The sequence below is a fragment of the Simochromis diagramma genome, unplaced genomic scaffold (genome assembly GCF_900408965.1).
Source record: "Simochromis diagramma unplaced genomic scaffold, fSimDia1.1 OVJJ01000816.1, whole genome shotgun sequence".
NCBI classification, from domain to species: Eukaryota; Metazoa; Chordata; class Actinopteri; order Cichliformes; family Cichlidae; genus Simochromis; species Simochromis diagramma.
The window spans coordinates 9,499,431-9,515,915 of NW_024386908.1; the positions used below are offsets into that span (position 1 = coordinate 9,499,431).

At 40.5% G+C, this 16,485-nt stretch overlaps 1 protein-coding gene and 1 long non-coding RNA gene across 2 annotated transcripts in view; one reads left to right on the forward strand and one right to left on the reverse strand.

Moving 5' to 3' along the window:
- LOC120735727 overlaps positions 1-9,451 on the forward strand; it is a 92,452-nt gene extending 83,001 nt beyond the window's left edge. The window contains exon 4 of the long non-coding RNA XR_005696345.1: positions 9,361-9,451. This is a non-coding gene — a long non-coding RNA (uncharacterized LOC120735727). The remainder of the gene's footprint in view (positions 1-9,360) is intronic.
- Positions 9,452-10,192: 741 nt separating this feature from the next.
- plxna4 (plexin A4) overlaps positions 10,193-16,485 on the reverse strand; it is a 241,034-nt gene continuing 234,741 nt past the window's right edge. The window contains 3 exon segments of the mRNA XM_040035324.1: positions 10,193-11,299; positions 11,693-11,843; positions 14,185-14,397. Of these exon segments, the coding sequence (XP_039891258.1) occupies positions 11,204-11,299; positions 11,693-11,843; positions 14,185-14,397 (460 nt within the window). The 3' untranslated portion in view covers positions 10,193-11,203.

Below are 16,485 nucleotides of genomic sequence, written 5' to 3' on the forward strand. Positions count from 1 at the left end.
CTGTCGCTGTGTTGACATCTTGAAGGCTTGAACGCAGCACCGAATGGTACAGCTCGCTAAAATCTGGGCCAGAGGGTTATTCATATTCATAATGTTGGTGCTGGAGAAGCTGTGAAAACGTGTGCGGCTTTGTTCACATATGGTTTGTTTTTTTGTTGGGTGAGGGTGGGGGGTATTTGTGTTAATCCCTGTGTGAGTCTGTCTAGTGGGATTTTGCTTTGTCTATCATACAGCAGTCGGATCACAGAGGCCAGGGCCAGCGCTGAATCCAGCTGATGGGCTCCTGTCCATTGTAGACAGGCTAACATGGCGGGGATATGTGACGTGACGGGCCAGGGACAAAAGCCCACAGGTGGCTGACTATGATACAGGGCTGCCCTTTGTGTGCTGGCTCACCAGATCGGCTCACAAAAACAGATGTATTTTTTTCCTGATATTATCATCGCCAATGTTTGAGTCTGTATTAAAGAGCAGCAAATCGTCATTTTCTCTCAATTTCTTCATATTTCTACTCTTTTATCTTACACACAATCAATATAACATTACTCATGATCATCCTTTTGTGCACTCACTAAATTAGAAATTGTATTTATTTATTTATTTTTACCTCTGGATAAGCTGTAAAGGCTTTAATGTCCATATGGGTAACTTTTGTTTTGAGCAATTTCATTTTGACAGTTCAAACAATTAGCATATCACGATTTCTCTTAGCAGTGGTGTTGCTGACATAATAGACGACAACAAATGGCTTCTGTATTGCATGTTTCATTCATTTTGATTTAAATTACACTAATTTACAACAACAGATGCTTCAAGGTGCTTTAGACTGTAAGGGTAAAGATCCTACAATATCGCAGACAACAGCTCAACAGTCAGATGATCCTTTATGGGCAAACATTTGGCGATGGTGGGAAGGAAGAACTCGCTTTTAACAGAAAGAAGCCTGTTAGAGCCAGCTTCAGGGAACGGCAGCCATCTGCAATAACTGGTTGGGGGGAAGAATGGAGGAAGGGCATATGAAAAAAAACATAGGAGTGGAAAAGAAATACTCATTATATAATGTGAAGCCTATAGCAGCATAACTTCTGTAAGGAATGGTTCAGGGTCCCCTGAGCTTTATCTAAAAAGACAGTTTTAAGGCTAATCTTAGAAATAGAGAAGCCAAACTGGGAGCTGGTGCCACAGAGGAGATAAGTGAAGGCTCTGCCTCCCATGACTTTTGGAAACTGTAGCCCGTTGAAAGTCTGTGCTTAAAAGTCTCTAAGATATGATGGGGCCTGATCATTCAAAACTTTATTTTAGGATTGTAAATAGAGTTCTGGATTTATCAAGAGCCAGCAACAAATGGAGCTAATATAAGAGAAATATTATCTCCATCTCTCTGGTCCCTGTTAGTACTACAAGTTTAAGGCTTTTAGAGAGCTTTTAGAAAACCTGATACTAAGAAATTCCAGCCTACAAGTCACAAATGCATTAACTAGTTTTTCAGCATAATTCAAAGGTGGGAAGTTTCTAATTTTAGTAGTCCTGCATTTTTTTTTTAATGTTAGTGTTGTTCCACTGATTTTTATTAAAAAAAGATCTTTAACGGTTTATTTTTGGGTCATTACTATGTCTCAGTCTCAGCTGCATAACTGTGTATGGCTAGAAAGCTTGAATAACAGTTAATATACTTATAATAAGGTGCAGATTTTCACCAATACCTAGTTGGTTAATGGCATGCATATTTGTAGCACACCGGTACCTATTAAAGCCTTAGTTTCCATGGACACTGTCTTTTTTTTTTTTTTTTTTTTTTTTTTATAACTAAATTACAGCAAGTTTAGTCAATTTGTTCCTGGCTTGAAGAAAGGCTTAAAAAGATCTCTCAAGTGACCCTAAGAAGAGAGAGTTCAGTTGTAGTCACTTAACGCTTTTTTTAAAAAAAGAGAATGATTAAAAAAATACCCATTTTTTTCCCCTTTAAGTTGTAACTCATTACAGGCTCTGTTCATTGCAGTGTGTTTGTGCTATGATGGATTTCCTAAGTATAAAAAGAAAGGAAACGAATAACTGTGCAGTTTAATAAGTCTCAGAGTAGTTATGAGCCATGCCTCGCATTAAACTGGGGGATACTAAACATTGTCTTTTTAACTAATTGAGTTATTTGGTCATTAAAATTTATGGTTTTGTATTTTATTACGTAAGAATGGTGCATATTTATCAGGGTCTTGTTTTGTGGTACCTGCTCATGTTAAGAGGATACTAGTTTTATAATGACAAAAGATACTACTGATCTGAACAATAGTTATTGTTGAATATATGTACCTTTAATATAAAGTTGTTTTGTTGCATATTGCTTTAGAGTAATGGCTTAGGAATGTTTTTTGAAATTCCAGTTTAAAACCATTCCAAGAGCACGAAACCGTACCGATCTGCTGCACAGCTGTAATCCATTATCAAGAGGAAGAACGTGCCAGGCATGAAAGCAGACAACAGAATCAAAATAAATTCAATGAACATCTGAACCAGATAATCAATTTATTGTATTGTACAGGCTCACGCAGCTTTGGTAATTCGCTGGAGTCCGAGGAGCAAATGGGCTGCTTAAAAGGAATTCCATGGATCTTATTGATTAGGAGCTGAAATGCGGGGAGGGGGATTTAGAGGAGAGATTGTGCGTGCGTTATAGGTGTAATAATGTTTACCATAACAGGCTGTTTTTCTTGACTCTGCAACTGTGCAGCTTATTTATGCAGTGGAAGTAGTCAGCAATGCTGGAGTGAAGGTTTCAGAGATGGCGTTTGGTATCATCAGAATAATTTTTAGCATTTGCACCGGTTATCCTGGAGTTAGAAGGTGATGCATTACACAGGACTCGAGTTCTGTCTGGTAGAATTATCGCACACTTATACTTTTACTGGTTCGACTCAGCAGACTCACAGTGTACACCTCAGCTTGAAGGTCACTTAAAGTCTTAGCTCTAAACCCTTTGACAGATTTGTATCTTTATTCTCCATCTGTACTATGAGGGGTTTTTCTGGATGTATCCATGTCCGTCTCATTTCTCTCCCACTCTATCCCTCCTGTTACCAGCAACACAAATGTTTACCAAGACAGAACAGACGGAGGAGAATAGACTAATATCGGAAATTGCTTCCATCTGCTTGTGTGCAGTTGTCAATATCTGAGTCCACTGCTGAAATTAGACCCGTCAACCAGTGTCCAGACTGTTCTGCTATCATCAAGTCATCCATCCTGCCAGTCTGGTAGTCAGAAAAGCAGCCAGTGATAGCAGCCACACGAAAAATTCAATTCCAAAACTTGAAATCACAAGCAAGAGCCAGATGTTTTAGTAAAAGTCTTGGCAAAGATGAATGCTTGCCAAACTGAAATACTTTCTACTTTAGCTCAATATATTCGTGAAGCTGTCCTTCTATGGACACAATGCAGCAACTTAACCTGCTGTAATTCAGTGAAGGTAAGGAGATACTCTGAGGGAATGTACTGAGAGCTGCTGATTCTGATACAGTGTGAATAATCATCGTTCTACGTTGAATAAAAAAACTATAAAGTTAGTAGAAATGAGCCCAGTTGAACATTTTTTTTGCTTTAGTTTTGAGCTGAAAGTGGTCATATATTAAAAATGTACAAATTATTATAATTAAATAATAATTAAAGGGCCTATATGGATAATATCTTTGGTAATATTCTGTGATGGATTTCATTGTTTTGTGATTCAACTTGTGGTGGTGATTTTTTTTTTTTTCTATTCTAAATATTTCCCCATGCAGTTACATGCATTCATGCACATTTGTGAAGCTCAAATGTGGATGAGAGACCGTATTTATGCAGAGAGTTGGAAATTCACTAGCAAGGAAACAAATGTAAATGACTAATGACCAATAATAACAAAGCAACGAGCTAGGCCAGAGGCTGTGGTTTGAGGAAGGCCTCTTTGAGGATCAGCTCCCAGCTCCACCAAAGATGCGTATGACAGAGGTTGACAACAGATGATTTAAAAAAATAAAAAATAAAGAAAAAAAGAATCGAGCTGTTTTCACCTTCTAATACTTGACACTTCTGGCTCCTCCCCCGTTAGTCAGGTGGGTGGTATTAGCCAAACCAAACCAAACCATTAAACACAACTTAGGTATATGTGCAAGTAATGAGCATGCCACCATGCCATAAAGTGCACAAGCTTGGATTTGAAAACTTCCTCGTATCTTTCTGTAACATTAGTTTCTTTCAAGTCTTTCTTTGTGAGGGAACTTTGACCTAGCAGCTGATGGTGAGATTAGTCATTTGAATTGCTTTGTTGACGGTAAATATAGTTTCTCTTCTTGAAGATCAGTCTTTTTAGCTAAGGTGACCAAGGAATGATTATGGGTTCAAGTCCCTAAAGCAGCAGGTCCAGCGTTATTGATTGTCCTGCCCTGTAACCCTGCATGCCCTGCAACATGCTGAATGTCTCAACAGCACCAAACCGCTCACTACTTCTTCTTTTCCATCCCTCGACCTCCATGTGGATGGACCTTCAGGTTTTTTTGTTTTTTTCCCCCTCCATAGCCACATCACATCAGTGCTTGGGGATGTGATGGCAAGGTGGGGATTTGAGGTGAAAGAGCTGTGGTGATCATGGGAGTGTGGAAAACCATCCTCGGTGCAAAGCAATCATAGCCGGCCCTCGATCATCCTGCCCCTCTGATACCTCTATCCAACCTTTCTCAACCCATCACCTCACAGAGTTGCCTCTCTCCTCTCTTCCATTATTCCCAGCTCACTAGTCAGAAAATTAGGGTAACACTTGGCAGCCCCCCCACCTCTCCCTACTGCTATTTCTCCCTCCACCTTCCCTCTTTCTATTTCTCACCCATTACTCCCAGTTCACTGGTTGGTATATGGAGGGTGACACTAGGCCAATTCAATCTCTCGTCCTCGTCAGGTACTAAGCCTGCTGGAGTGCTGCAGCCTCTCACATCCATATATACCCGTCCAGCAGGTTGTCACCCTGTTTTCTGCATTTCACACCTTCGCTGCCCTCCTGTGCTGCACAGAACTTTCTATTTCCTCATTTGTCACTCCTGTTTTCCATTTACTCATTTTTTTTTTTAAACCTTACCTCTGACTTTTTCAGCCCCGGGTGTTTCAGGGAAGGTGTTTTAAAGATGGCCTTGTTGTAATGAAGTAGTGTTGTGCTTTATTGTGCAGCTGCACCGGTTGGAAAAGTTGATGTTACAAAGAGTTTCCTGTGAGGTTGTGTGTTTTGTGAGATAACGAAGCCGGTGAGCCAAATTAAACGTAATACATTAAAGTGTGCATTTTGGCTGCCTTTGATGTACGACACTGAATAATGCAGGTTGCAGAGTAAAATAAACCAGTTATGTCTTTACTGCAGCTAAGCTCTGCAGAGTGACATGCGCTTAGAGGCAGGGATTTCCCTCCTTGATTTCCTGAATGGCTTCAGGTCTGCTTGATTGGCTTCAACTGGCAGAAGCTTACAGGTTCAGCTAATCTTTTACCAGTGCGACTGTTTACTTAATATTTTTGACCTGGTTATTTGGTTACATCATGTCAGGAAATGCCTCTCATTAAAGACGATCGGCTTTTGTAACTTGTCTCTTGACAGTATAAACGGGAGCTGCGGAGCTAGCCCATGAAGCTTATTTTATTTCAACACAGATTAGGAGCTAAGCAGCATTTGCATAAGTTGGCAAAGTTAATAGGCTGACTTGCAGCCAAATACAATGAGAGGTCCAGGTCCAGTAAGCCAGAGTTGCACATTAGTTGGAAAATTCACTATTAGCCAGTTTCCACATTAAAAAAAAAAAAATCCAGCTTGGAATGCGGAATTAGAAAACTAACAAATTTGGCAAGATGCAGATGTAGGATTTTCTTTTTTAACTTTAAGGTGATGACATTTTTTTTTCTCTCTTCCGTTTGATGTCTGAACTGTTCAGCTGGTTGAAGCCTGAATCTTTTGAGGCAATTTCACTAGGCTCATTAAAAACTTTCATCATTTCTCCTTCTGTTTTGAGACCTTTTCTGGTCCCACATAGATCTTTAGTTCCAATAAGATGCAGGAAATATCCCCTTCTTGGTCTCTAGAACCTTAAGACAACAAAATACATTTGCTCTGTTTTGTTGTGTACTTCCTTCTCGAATAATCTTTTTTTTTTTTCTATCACCATTTTCTGTTCTCATTCATACAGTTTTTATGCCCTGTCACTTTTATAGTACAAGTAATTTTTCAGTTAATAGGATACTGTTTGTGTCCTCATGTTTTATTTTTAGACATTATGGGTCTGGGGTATATCTCACTGTATTTGTGTATTGTACAAACCGAATCTTAGGACGTTGCTTCAAAAATGTGATGCAATATCTCAAGAACCAATCCTCTACATTCTAAATTGTAACAAAGAATGATGTAAAAACAGTGGCTTAGGACTATAATTTTTAAGGATGCCATTTGCATACCTACTTGCTTAAATACCTGACTCCATCCAGTGCTACTATCTGCTGCTCACGACGGATCAACCAGCTTTTTGTACCTCAGCTTTCATCTTCAATTCTCAGTTGGCAGGGATGTTTCTTTATGCTTTGCTAGCCGGTGTCAGCCTCTATGATGACGTTAATGGCTTTAGCTGAATTGGATGTCATTGCTGTGTGATAGTCTTCAGATACATTATGATTGCTGGATGCTAATTTACATATTTATTTAGAGGTTTACCCTTGAAGCCACTTGCATTCAGATCCAGATCCATGGTTTCCTTTATCTTCCCCAATGGTACTGTGGGCAGAACTGATTGAATGAATCCATATTTTGACTAATTTGGACACGTGTTTTTAAAGATTTAGAGATGATGGTGTTTCTTATCATCGGAGAGATCTTGCAGCTACAGTACAGTTCTATCCCTTGTGTATGCTGGCATGTATAAAGTCAACAGCAAGGGAGTAATGAGAAATCCCAGAGTACAATTGACTCTTTGTCATGCATTATTGTGTAGCTTTTCTTTGCTGCTTTGTCTGGCACCCCACAGTGGGGGATTTGCGATGGCCTCTACGTCCCTGAACATACCCTGTAGCGACTGTCACGGGAATTGAAAAGGAAATTAGTGCCATCCAGTTCATAAAGACACAGTGTAGTCTTTATAAGCTGATTGTTATGGAATTGTGTTACTTTGCGTGCACTGTAGGTAGGTTTTTCTCACAAACTGGCACAATAAGGAACAACGAGACTCGTGAAATGCTTGGTTTCATAATAAAGTTTATTCTATATTACAAATAGTATTTTGTTCTTGACTGCAAAATAGGAATGCATTATATTTACATACACAGGTATACAATTAATTATAACAAAGTTAGAGAAGCTCGCCTTATATCCCCCAGGTTTCGTTTTCATCTCTCAATAAGATACTCTTTATCTTTCAAATATGATCTAGTAAAAGTCTTTTCTAGCATGTTTGTGTAACATCTGCTATAACACTGAGCTAGGAGGACATTTTTAGTTCCTACAAAACGTTTGAAGGTGGAAACTTTATCTGTGCTCTCGGCAACGCTAGGTGGCTACTACCAGACGACCTTTGTTGCCCGGGAAGTGACAGGGTGAGGGAGGGAGAAATGAAAGACAGGATGAGACACCGGGGGAGCAGACTTGCAATCACAGCCAAGGGCTCTCACCTTATTTAGTAACACACAGCTGGGAACAGAAACCTTGGATGTCCCTAAAATTAATCCTAAATTGAAATAATAGAAGTTCTGTGAATTTGGCCATGAAGATGAACAACCATAGATGATAACCCTGAAGGTGAAATCCCAAAAGTCCAATTTGCACATTCAGAGTGTGTATATAGTAGAGCCCAAACTTGCATGGAACAAATGTTCCAGTAGGTTCTGTATCCTAAATATAAACTCAGGGTTCAGACTTTCCGTTTCTGAAGTGTGGTGTGTGCCATCACGCAGTGCACTCGAAACGTAGGGGTTCTGTGGCCACACAAAGTCTGTTCGCTCAACATTTGCCAGACTTGCCTTACTGTGACTTCCTCCAGATCTGCTAATTGAAACTCAACTTGAAAGGTTGGTTTTGAGATGCAGTGGAGGACATCCAGTGTACACTGCAGAGATAAACATGCACAAAGACATAATTCCCAAAACCTTTTGATCACCTCTCAAGAAGCTGCAGAAAGTTGTTAACAGACAATGACCCCTTAAAAAATGGAGTCACTTGCTAAACTGGGTCTACAACATAAGTCTAACAAAGCTAATGCGCCTCTACTGCTATGGATGATAAAATAGAGGTATAGGCCTACTTAATCTGTTCTTGGTGTTCATTTTTTTCATTGTTCATTTTCACATCTTGCGCTGGCAAATTGAGGCAATCCTTCGTTGCTTTTTAGGACGTGAACCTGCATCTAATCACACCCGTCTGTTTTCATAACTGCACATATTCTGTTCTTTAAAAAAAAAATGGGCAGGCTTCATCACTGTAAAGGAGGGATTTTTTGTTCTGGGGAGTTGAGCATTTATCACGATGAAATACTCTAACGCAGTTTTCAACAGGAAAAAATAAAAAATAACAAAAATGTTCTGCCTGACCAGATTTAAACTGCAGAGGCGGCACAGCTGTCACACACAAAGAGTGCTGGTTTGTAATGGAGGACACAGTAAATGGGACAAGAAAATCCAAAATGGGGTACATGCTGTCTTTAAATGACATCCAGAAAATGAGCAGTTGTCTTGGAAATGACTTCAGAAGTCTCTAAATATCTTTTTGCAAGGCAATTCAATTTCATACCATCCAAACAGGTCAACATGCAAAGGTATACAGTAACTCCTTTATTTAGCATCTATCACGTCACAAAAATCATAGGGACGAGACTGTGTCATAGGGGGACTGGTCTGGATAAAGGTTCCACCTTAAACGAAAGTTATAGTTTTTATAACATGAACAATCCACTTTTTCCATCTTGATTCTTCCAAGCAAAAGAAAGATAAAAGAACACATCCACATCATCATTGCAAGGCTTAATTTTCTTATTTTTCACTTTTTTTTTAAATAAGTTTCTTAAATTGTTTACGTTTTACATGCGCTTAAAAAGCCAATAAAGGACCCAAGGTGGACCTAGGGCGGTCTTCACACATTCACATCACCACATGGGGCACGTTGTCAAGGCAAAAGAAAGGGCAGAGGTCAAAATGTACGGAGGGCGCCTCCATCTTTCCATCGCTCTCTCCCATAGTGGGGATTCACATCCAACAAGTCTTATCTATGTCCATCATTTTCTGTTTATCTTGCCGTGATGCTCACGTCTTGCTCTGCTTTATCAGATCTTTTTTTTTTTTTAAATTTCTTTTCTTTTTTCCTCTTTTTTTTTTTTTGAGGTTTGGAGAAGGCCGCCCCCTGCCGCCACTGAGGACAACTACACTAATACAGACAAGAGCGCCTCAAACAGTTACACACTCAAGAGTTGGGGTTTTTGCCGTATGCAACTAGCTACCATCTCCAATGCTTGTGCAAAACAGAAAAACTGGTAAGTCAGGAGCTGGACGAAAAAGGGGGTGAACGGTGTGCCGAGAGCCAGAGAGACCCGGGATGATGAAAAGAGAAAGGAGGATCGGATCACCTCGCCCACAGAGCCTCTCAACTCGACACACTGAGGTCAGAAAAATCACACATGTTGCTTAAAGTTCAAGTCACAATATTTTTTTTTTTTGTCTTAGAAGTGGTTGTCTTATACATAGTCCTTTGTTTGTCAGTTCCTCAGTGGCACTTTATAAATACATTTTTGACCATTTTTGAAAATTTCAAGCTCCTTTGGTTTTTGGCTGACCAACTAAGTCCGTGTCATTTGATTTCTCCACACAAAAGTCTTAAAATTGGGACATCCCGGGAAAGAAGTGCCACTCTCACAACAGAGCCTCTTTAGGTAGCACACGCTGTATTGAATCATTCTTGTTTTTCTTGATCAAGCAGTTTCTTACCCAGTGCATTTCAGTCAGCTCTTCCCTTTACGTCCTCCATTGTTGGCGTAGAAATCTGGGCAGTCAGGATGTCGGGTAGCTGCTGAGTGTGTGTGCGTTTTGTGTGCATGTGTGTGCTTTGATAGACCGTCGCAGCGGCGACACAAGGTTGGAAGTGGCAAGAGCCAGGCAAAGACTGCTACTGGTGTTTGGATTAGCAGTCAAAACACTGTCTTCCAGAGTTGGTTGTGTGCTTTTTTTTTTTACAAAGGATCCAACTTGGGCGGGGGCTCCAGGGTTTCATCTAATAGCTTAATTTTGCAGTAGCTATATAAGCCAAATGGAAGCAGAAATCATGAGCACTTTCTTAAATGTATGCTGGGCCAGGTAAAAATGTGTGCATGTCGCAAAGGGCTATAGGCTGGGGATGCTCTGGTTTGTAAAGTTCATCATGGTTCAGTAAAGGAAAAGTTCAGAGAAGCGATAATCCTTCCCTTCCCCCATCAGTCTTTTTCTTAAATACAATTCCAGCTACATTAAAGAACACAAGAACATTCTAGGCTTGCCTGGATTTGCCCCAGATTTCACGGATATGTATGCTTTGCTTGAAGGTACAGTGTAAACTTGGCAAACCATCCTTGCATGAATTTTCTTCAGAGGTGTTCATTTGGCTTGCAGTCATCAGTGTTGATGCTTCCTCTTGATTCTGTATATTTAATATAGAACTACAATAAACTGAACTCTAGAGATGGTTTTATTTTAACTATCCTATTCTGAAAAGTTCTCAACAAAATGGACACCCAACATTGTGGTTTTTAAAGAATTACCTATCGGTGTAAATTCTTGAAGGCAACATAAAAATGTTTTTCCCCTCTTTCCTTCCAACAGGGGGGATCGACACATTGCCAATATGGCCAGCTTTCAAGCAATCACCCCTTGAAGCTTCTCTGTGGTGAAGCTGAGGTATCCCCCACATTGCACTGTGGGAAATGCCAACCTCAGCTCCGGGCCACCCCTCGCATAACTTCAGGTAAACTAGTCTATGCAGCAGAGTGAATGGGAAGAAAAAAACAACAACAACAAAAAACAAAAACAGGATTTCTCAGGGAACAGGAAGCAGAAAAAAAAGTTAGAGGAAGAATTCATCTCTGAAAGGCGGAGGGAGGAAGTCACATGATGAAAAAAGATGGGGACAGGTCTTCGCTCAGGCACGGCTCGGTTTCTGACGGGGTCTCTTCCCAGTGCACCCTGGGAAGTGCGGTTCTCAGCTCTCCAGACTCATGAAGGCCACCACCTGCTCCAGCTTAAAGGCCAGCCTCTGTTTCCTGGCTGCATCGTCCTGCTCCAGTGCGCACACAATCTGCCGGCGTGACCGTGAAAAAGACACACAACGCTATTACTAAAAGCACTCAACATAACAGGACTTTAAAAATCCAGCAAATTACTATTTGTGTTACTATAGAAATTGATTGTAGCTATTGATATACTGGCTTGGATTTGGGGAGTGCTTGAGCTTGACTGTCCCACTGTACCCAGCTGGCCTACACTCACTGTTCTTGGCTTCAGGTTAGCTTTAGTTAGTCCCTTTTACTTCCCACATTTTAATACACTATCTGTTCTTTCATTGACTTTTCATGACTTTTGGGGGTTAAATGCCTGGGCGTGGTACGATTTGCCTCTTATAAGTACCCCCTTAGTTAGCGACAGCACTGATGTGTTGCCCAAAGGTGTAATAGGTCCCAGCATTACGTACCTCCTCAGTGTATTTCCCCACATAGGAGTAGATCTCGCTGAGAGAGCTCATGGTGTTGAACTCATTCATGTGCATCCGCGACTGCTCTGCCAGGTAGGCATTCATGTCTTGGTCACTGATCGCTGGCATCTTGTTAATGTCTGAGTAGTATCTGTGAAGAGAGGGCAGGAGGAACAATTCAAAGCATTAAGGTGTGTTTATAGCAGCAAAAAAAAAAAAAGATGCTAAAAGGAAAAGTGCTAAATGATTTTGAAAGCAGAATATGCCCAGTTATGTATTTTTACACAGATGTTTACCTCGGAGCTCATCGTTTATGAATGCCTGACTAATGCGTGGAGCATAGAGACGAAAAGCATGTTTCATAGTAAAGTGACCTAAATGGAATCTGTAGATGCAGAGAGGCCTCATGTTTTAAAATGGAACACTGCAGCAGCATACAGTATACTCACACACGCCGCACTGAGCTAAAGGCAATCAGTCACTGTCAGCAGCAGCTGTGTTGCCCATATCAACTGTGTTGATTAAAGCTGCTTATTTACATATTAAATTCCTGGAGCTACAGCCACTTGAGGACAGGCCCGTTGTATGGATGGATAATTCTGGGAGTGCGTGTGATGATATTTGCCAGGAAACAAGCTGTCAGGGCTAACAGAGCAAAGGAGAAGGCAGGTGGGTGTTACTCACAGAGGTCATAGCTGTATTGACACTGCACAGTACTGAAAGCTAGAGCTCTGACCTGGGCCCTGTTAGTGTCATGAACATGAGAATGGACTCAACAAGCTCATAACATTCACTAAAGCAAGCATAAGCAATAAAGGGGGGAAAAAAATAAGAGGTGGTATGTATGGAAAGCAAAATTAAAGTCTTCATTGTATAAATCACAAGATAGCTGTAGGCCCAGCCACTACAGTCAGGTTACTTTTTACTAAGTAAGCTAGCTGTTGAAATGTGAAATAACCTGTCACAATATGAAATTGTGAAAGCCTCAAACTGAACTGATGTGTGACGATTATGCGGATTAAAGACTGCTGCAGTGTTTGCATTTTTGCAAAATATCTTTTGCTGCGATCACTTTCATTACTAGTGTTGTCGTGTTAGGTGGAAAATGTGAGTATATCTCTAATGAGATTACGTTTACTACTGAAGTCTAAAAGCCGTGAAAGGAAAAACCACCACATGTATTCCATACTTTTTAAAGGTATAGATTTATATGCAAGCAGTCTTGTATACAAATAATGTAATGACAGGTGTGATGGATTTGTCATTGTCTGGAGACCTTCAACTCCCACATCAAATTCAGAGCAGGTGGCAGGAGCTCACGGGTCTGCTTCACTTCACAACACCTTTTTAATAACATCAACATATTGTAGCAAGTAAAAAGCTTTGGGATATCGTGGCTCTGCCCAGCTGCATAGCATGGAAATGCTGAATGCAGTTGTTGTCTTATGTAATTTATTAGTGGCTGAAGTGGTGTTTCAAGCAAAGTCTCAGTAGGGTAGTACTGAGCGAGACACACTGATTTCAAGGGATGGAGATATCCACTGGCCTGCTAACCAGCTAAAGCAGCGTCCTCTCTTTCTAACCAAGATAGAGGAGGAGGGAGACAGAGAACAGTAGGATATCTCGTCTGAACCTCTACAGTGATCAGTTTCTTTCTGACCTGAAAAATCCCTCCCCTGTAAATCCCTTGCTGTGGCACTTTGGACAGTAAAGTGAAACGGCATAAGATCCACTTTTGGCCATTAGTGTGGCTCTTTAAAAAGATTAAGACAGTTTCACTTTGCAGTAATCACTGATTGAAAGAATCATTTGTAAAAGTACAAAATGGCAATTAGCACTGACGCCATTCTGTGATACCAGGCGTTCCCTGTTTATATGCAGTTATTAAAAAACAAACCATGCATCCAGCATTTTCCCCTCACAGTAGCAGCTGCTCTATTCTGTCCACGCATATCTTTTTTTATGCATCGCTTATAGGAGACCAGAGAGAGCCGCACAATCCCGAGCCTGAATCCCCTCATTTGGTTCCACCCATTCAAGCACTGCACATATATTCTCATCCTGAGGCTTGCTTTGTAACAACGCTACAGCCACATAAATACTCGGAACCACTTCACAGTACCCCATCTTTTATTCAGGACCTCTTTGCCTCCCCTGCTGACAAATAAATTTAATAAAACTTCCATTTTAACAAATTACCGGCTTCTGCTGCCTGCAACTCTCAAAAATGCTTCCCTTGATTTTTTTTTCTCTCCCCCCTACTCACACACACTGACTCCTATGTCCTGTAGATCTTATGCCCTGGGCACTCCCATCTATTCCCACTGCATTGTAATTTGGATTGGGTTTCACAGCTCATAGATCACACTGCTACAGTCGCATTGTGTGTGCTGGAATGAAACACGCTTAATGCAGGTTTTCTGATGGTTCCTTCTCTCTTCATCTATCCAGTAATTGGTGTGTATGCACATGCGCTTTTCTTGACAGCTTACCTCTCCACCCAGCTCTTGTAGCTGGGGATGTCCTTGGCATAAAGCAGCTTGTTGGAGGGTGAGTCTTTCCCAAGGCGGTGCTCTGAGGTGGAGCAGGAGTCCATGAAAGTCTGGGCCACCACAGACAGACAGGCATCTGTGATGCTGCTCTTATGGATGTCAAACACAAACTGGGGGTTTTTAATCACATTCACCCAGAAACGCAGAGGTAGGCTGTCAGAGAGGGAAAAGAGAACAAAAAGTAGTTTAGTATCAAACTCAAACTCATGCAGCTTTTGCACTTTAACTTTTCATTCCCTGATAAAATGAAAGAAGAAGAAAATTTGATCACATCACTCAGATTTTGGCCTCTTTACACTGGCTTCCAATTGAATTCAGGATCCATTTTAAAGTCCTTTTATTGGCTTTTAAATCTCTAAATGGTCTGGCACCTGTTTATTTGTCTGACTTGTTGAAGCCCCACGTCCCCACTCGTTCCCTTCGGTCAGCTGAGCAGTTGCTGCTTTCGGTGCCGAGGAGACCGAGCGTTCTCTGTTGCCGCGCCGATGCTTTGGAATAACCTTCCTCTCCATATTAGACAGGCTGCATCAGTGCCAGTTTTTAAGTCTTTATTAAAAACCTATTTTTATTCCCTGGCTTTTAACTCTGTGGGTAACTGACATTTTTATTGTTTTTTAACTTTATTGCTATGTCTGGTTTTATTACTATGTGCATATTAGTATTGTACAGCACTTTGGTCTACCAGGTGTGTTTTTAAAGTGCTATATAAATAAATAAATAAATAAATAAATAAATGATGATGATAAATAATTGTTTGTTGCTGTTTTCTTTAAATTCCTTTTAATTTTCCCAATCTTGATATATGAAATTCTTTAATATAATTCCTTTCACCTGTAAAAAAAATAAAAATAAAGGTAGTCTCTTAATAAAATCTAAAACTGAGTCATGCTAACTAATGTAGTCTGTTAGGCTTCCTGTGGAGAAAAAAAAAAGAGTTTTGCAGTGATTGTTCAGTTCTGTCTCGGTGACAGAATGCTTGAATAGCCATTCAAATGGGCGAACAAAGAGTGTGAAGTAAAACAACAGCCTATGTCCGGTTGAGCTGCTCTGAGATTAAGTCCCTAAATGCCGTTTTCAAATTTGCTACAGCCAGCTAGTCAATAGGCATGAACATATTATTCGCCAGAAGGGACGAGGATTCATTCACTTTGCAAAGCTAGTACACAGGCCCTGCTGTTGCTGATGTGCTCTATTTGATGTGTGTGCTCAATTCAATAAAGCCTTTATCTTTAAAACCAGGTGGTGGCTGGCTCTCATTTTTTTTTCCTCGCAGTGTCCAGGGGTCCTCGCTGGGGGCCGCGCAGTGACACAGTTCATATTGCCTTGTTTGTGCAAGTGGGTCCTATTTTGTGCCTGTCAGGAATAATAAAAATACACAAGTCTGTTTATTTGCAGGGCTTGTTTCTGCCAAAATGAATAGATATAGGGCCAGCTTTATCTGTGTATTGCTGTGAAAGGGGCTCAGGTGGTATTAAGAAAAAGCTGAGTGTTACTTGGATCTCTGTATCTTTACTTTTCTCTGGGCTCTGCGCTTTTAGCTGATGTGACAAAAATCAACAGACACTGCTGCAGTCTACGCTACACAGAAGTTTCTGCGTGTAGGAGAAAAAGAGTATAAAATGTAAAAAACAAAACAAAAATAAAACCTGAAACGCATTCATTTAAAGTACCGCCAGTGTTCCTCAACAATCCACTGAGCATTTATTCTAGTACAACCACCCACAAAGATATTCAGCTGTACAATGTAACAAAAGAGGATTTAAACTCAGAATGAGGAAAGACTCAGCATTATGACTTCAAAATTAATCTAAGCAAAAAATCTAGTGGGATTAGGTGCAGGGATCAAAGGGATATTAACACGGCTGCTGTGCTGTCTTGATTGTTGACAAGCTGGCGTTTCAATGGGGCAATGGATTCTAAGATGATGAGATTTTGCACAATTTTGTGTGTGCAAAATTACCACCATAATAAGTATGCCTTATCCATTGAAAATAGGCAAATCTGAGTTTACTCCTGCTGAGTAGCTTTAGGAATCTGAATGATGGTCATGATCGGTCCTTTTGGTTAGGGATTAGATTAAATATCAGCTGCCAAGATCAAGGGCATCTCATATCCTAAAGATTTTATGCTGGCAGAGTAAGAAAAGGGCCCACTGATTCATCACTTGAAAGTGCAGTCATTTCAAACTGATAAAAGGGTGTGATATAGTTTAAAAAAAACAAAACAAAACTGTATAATTAA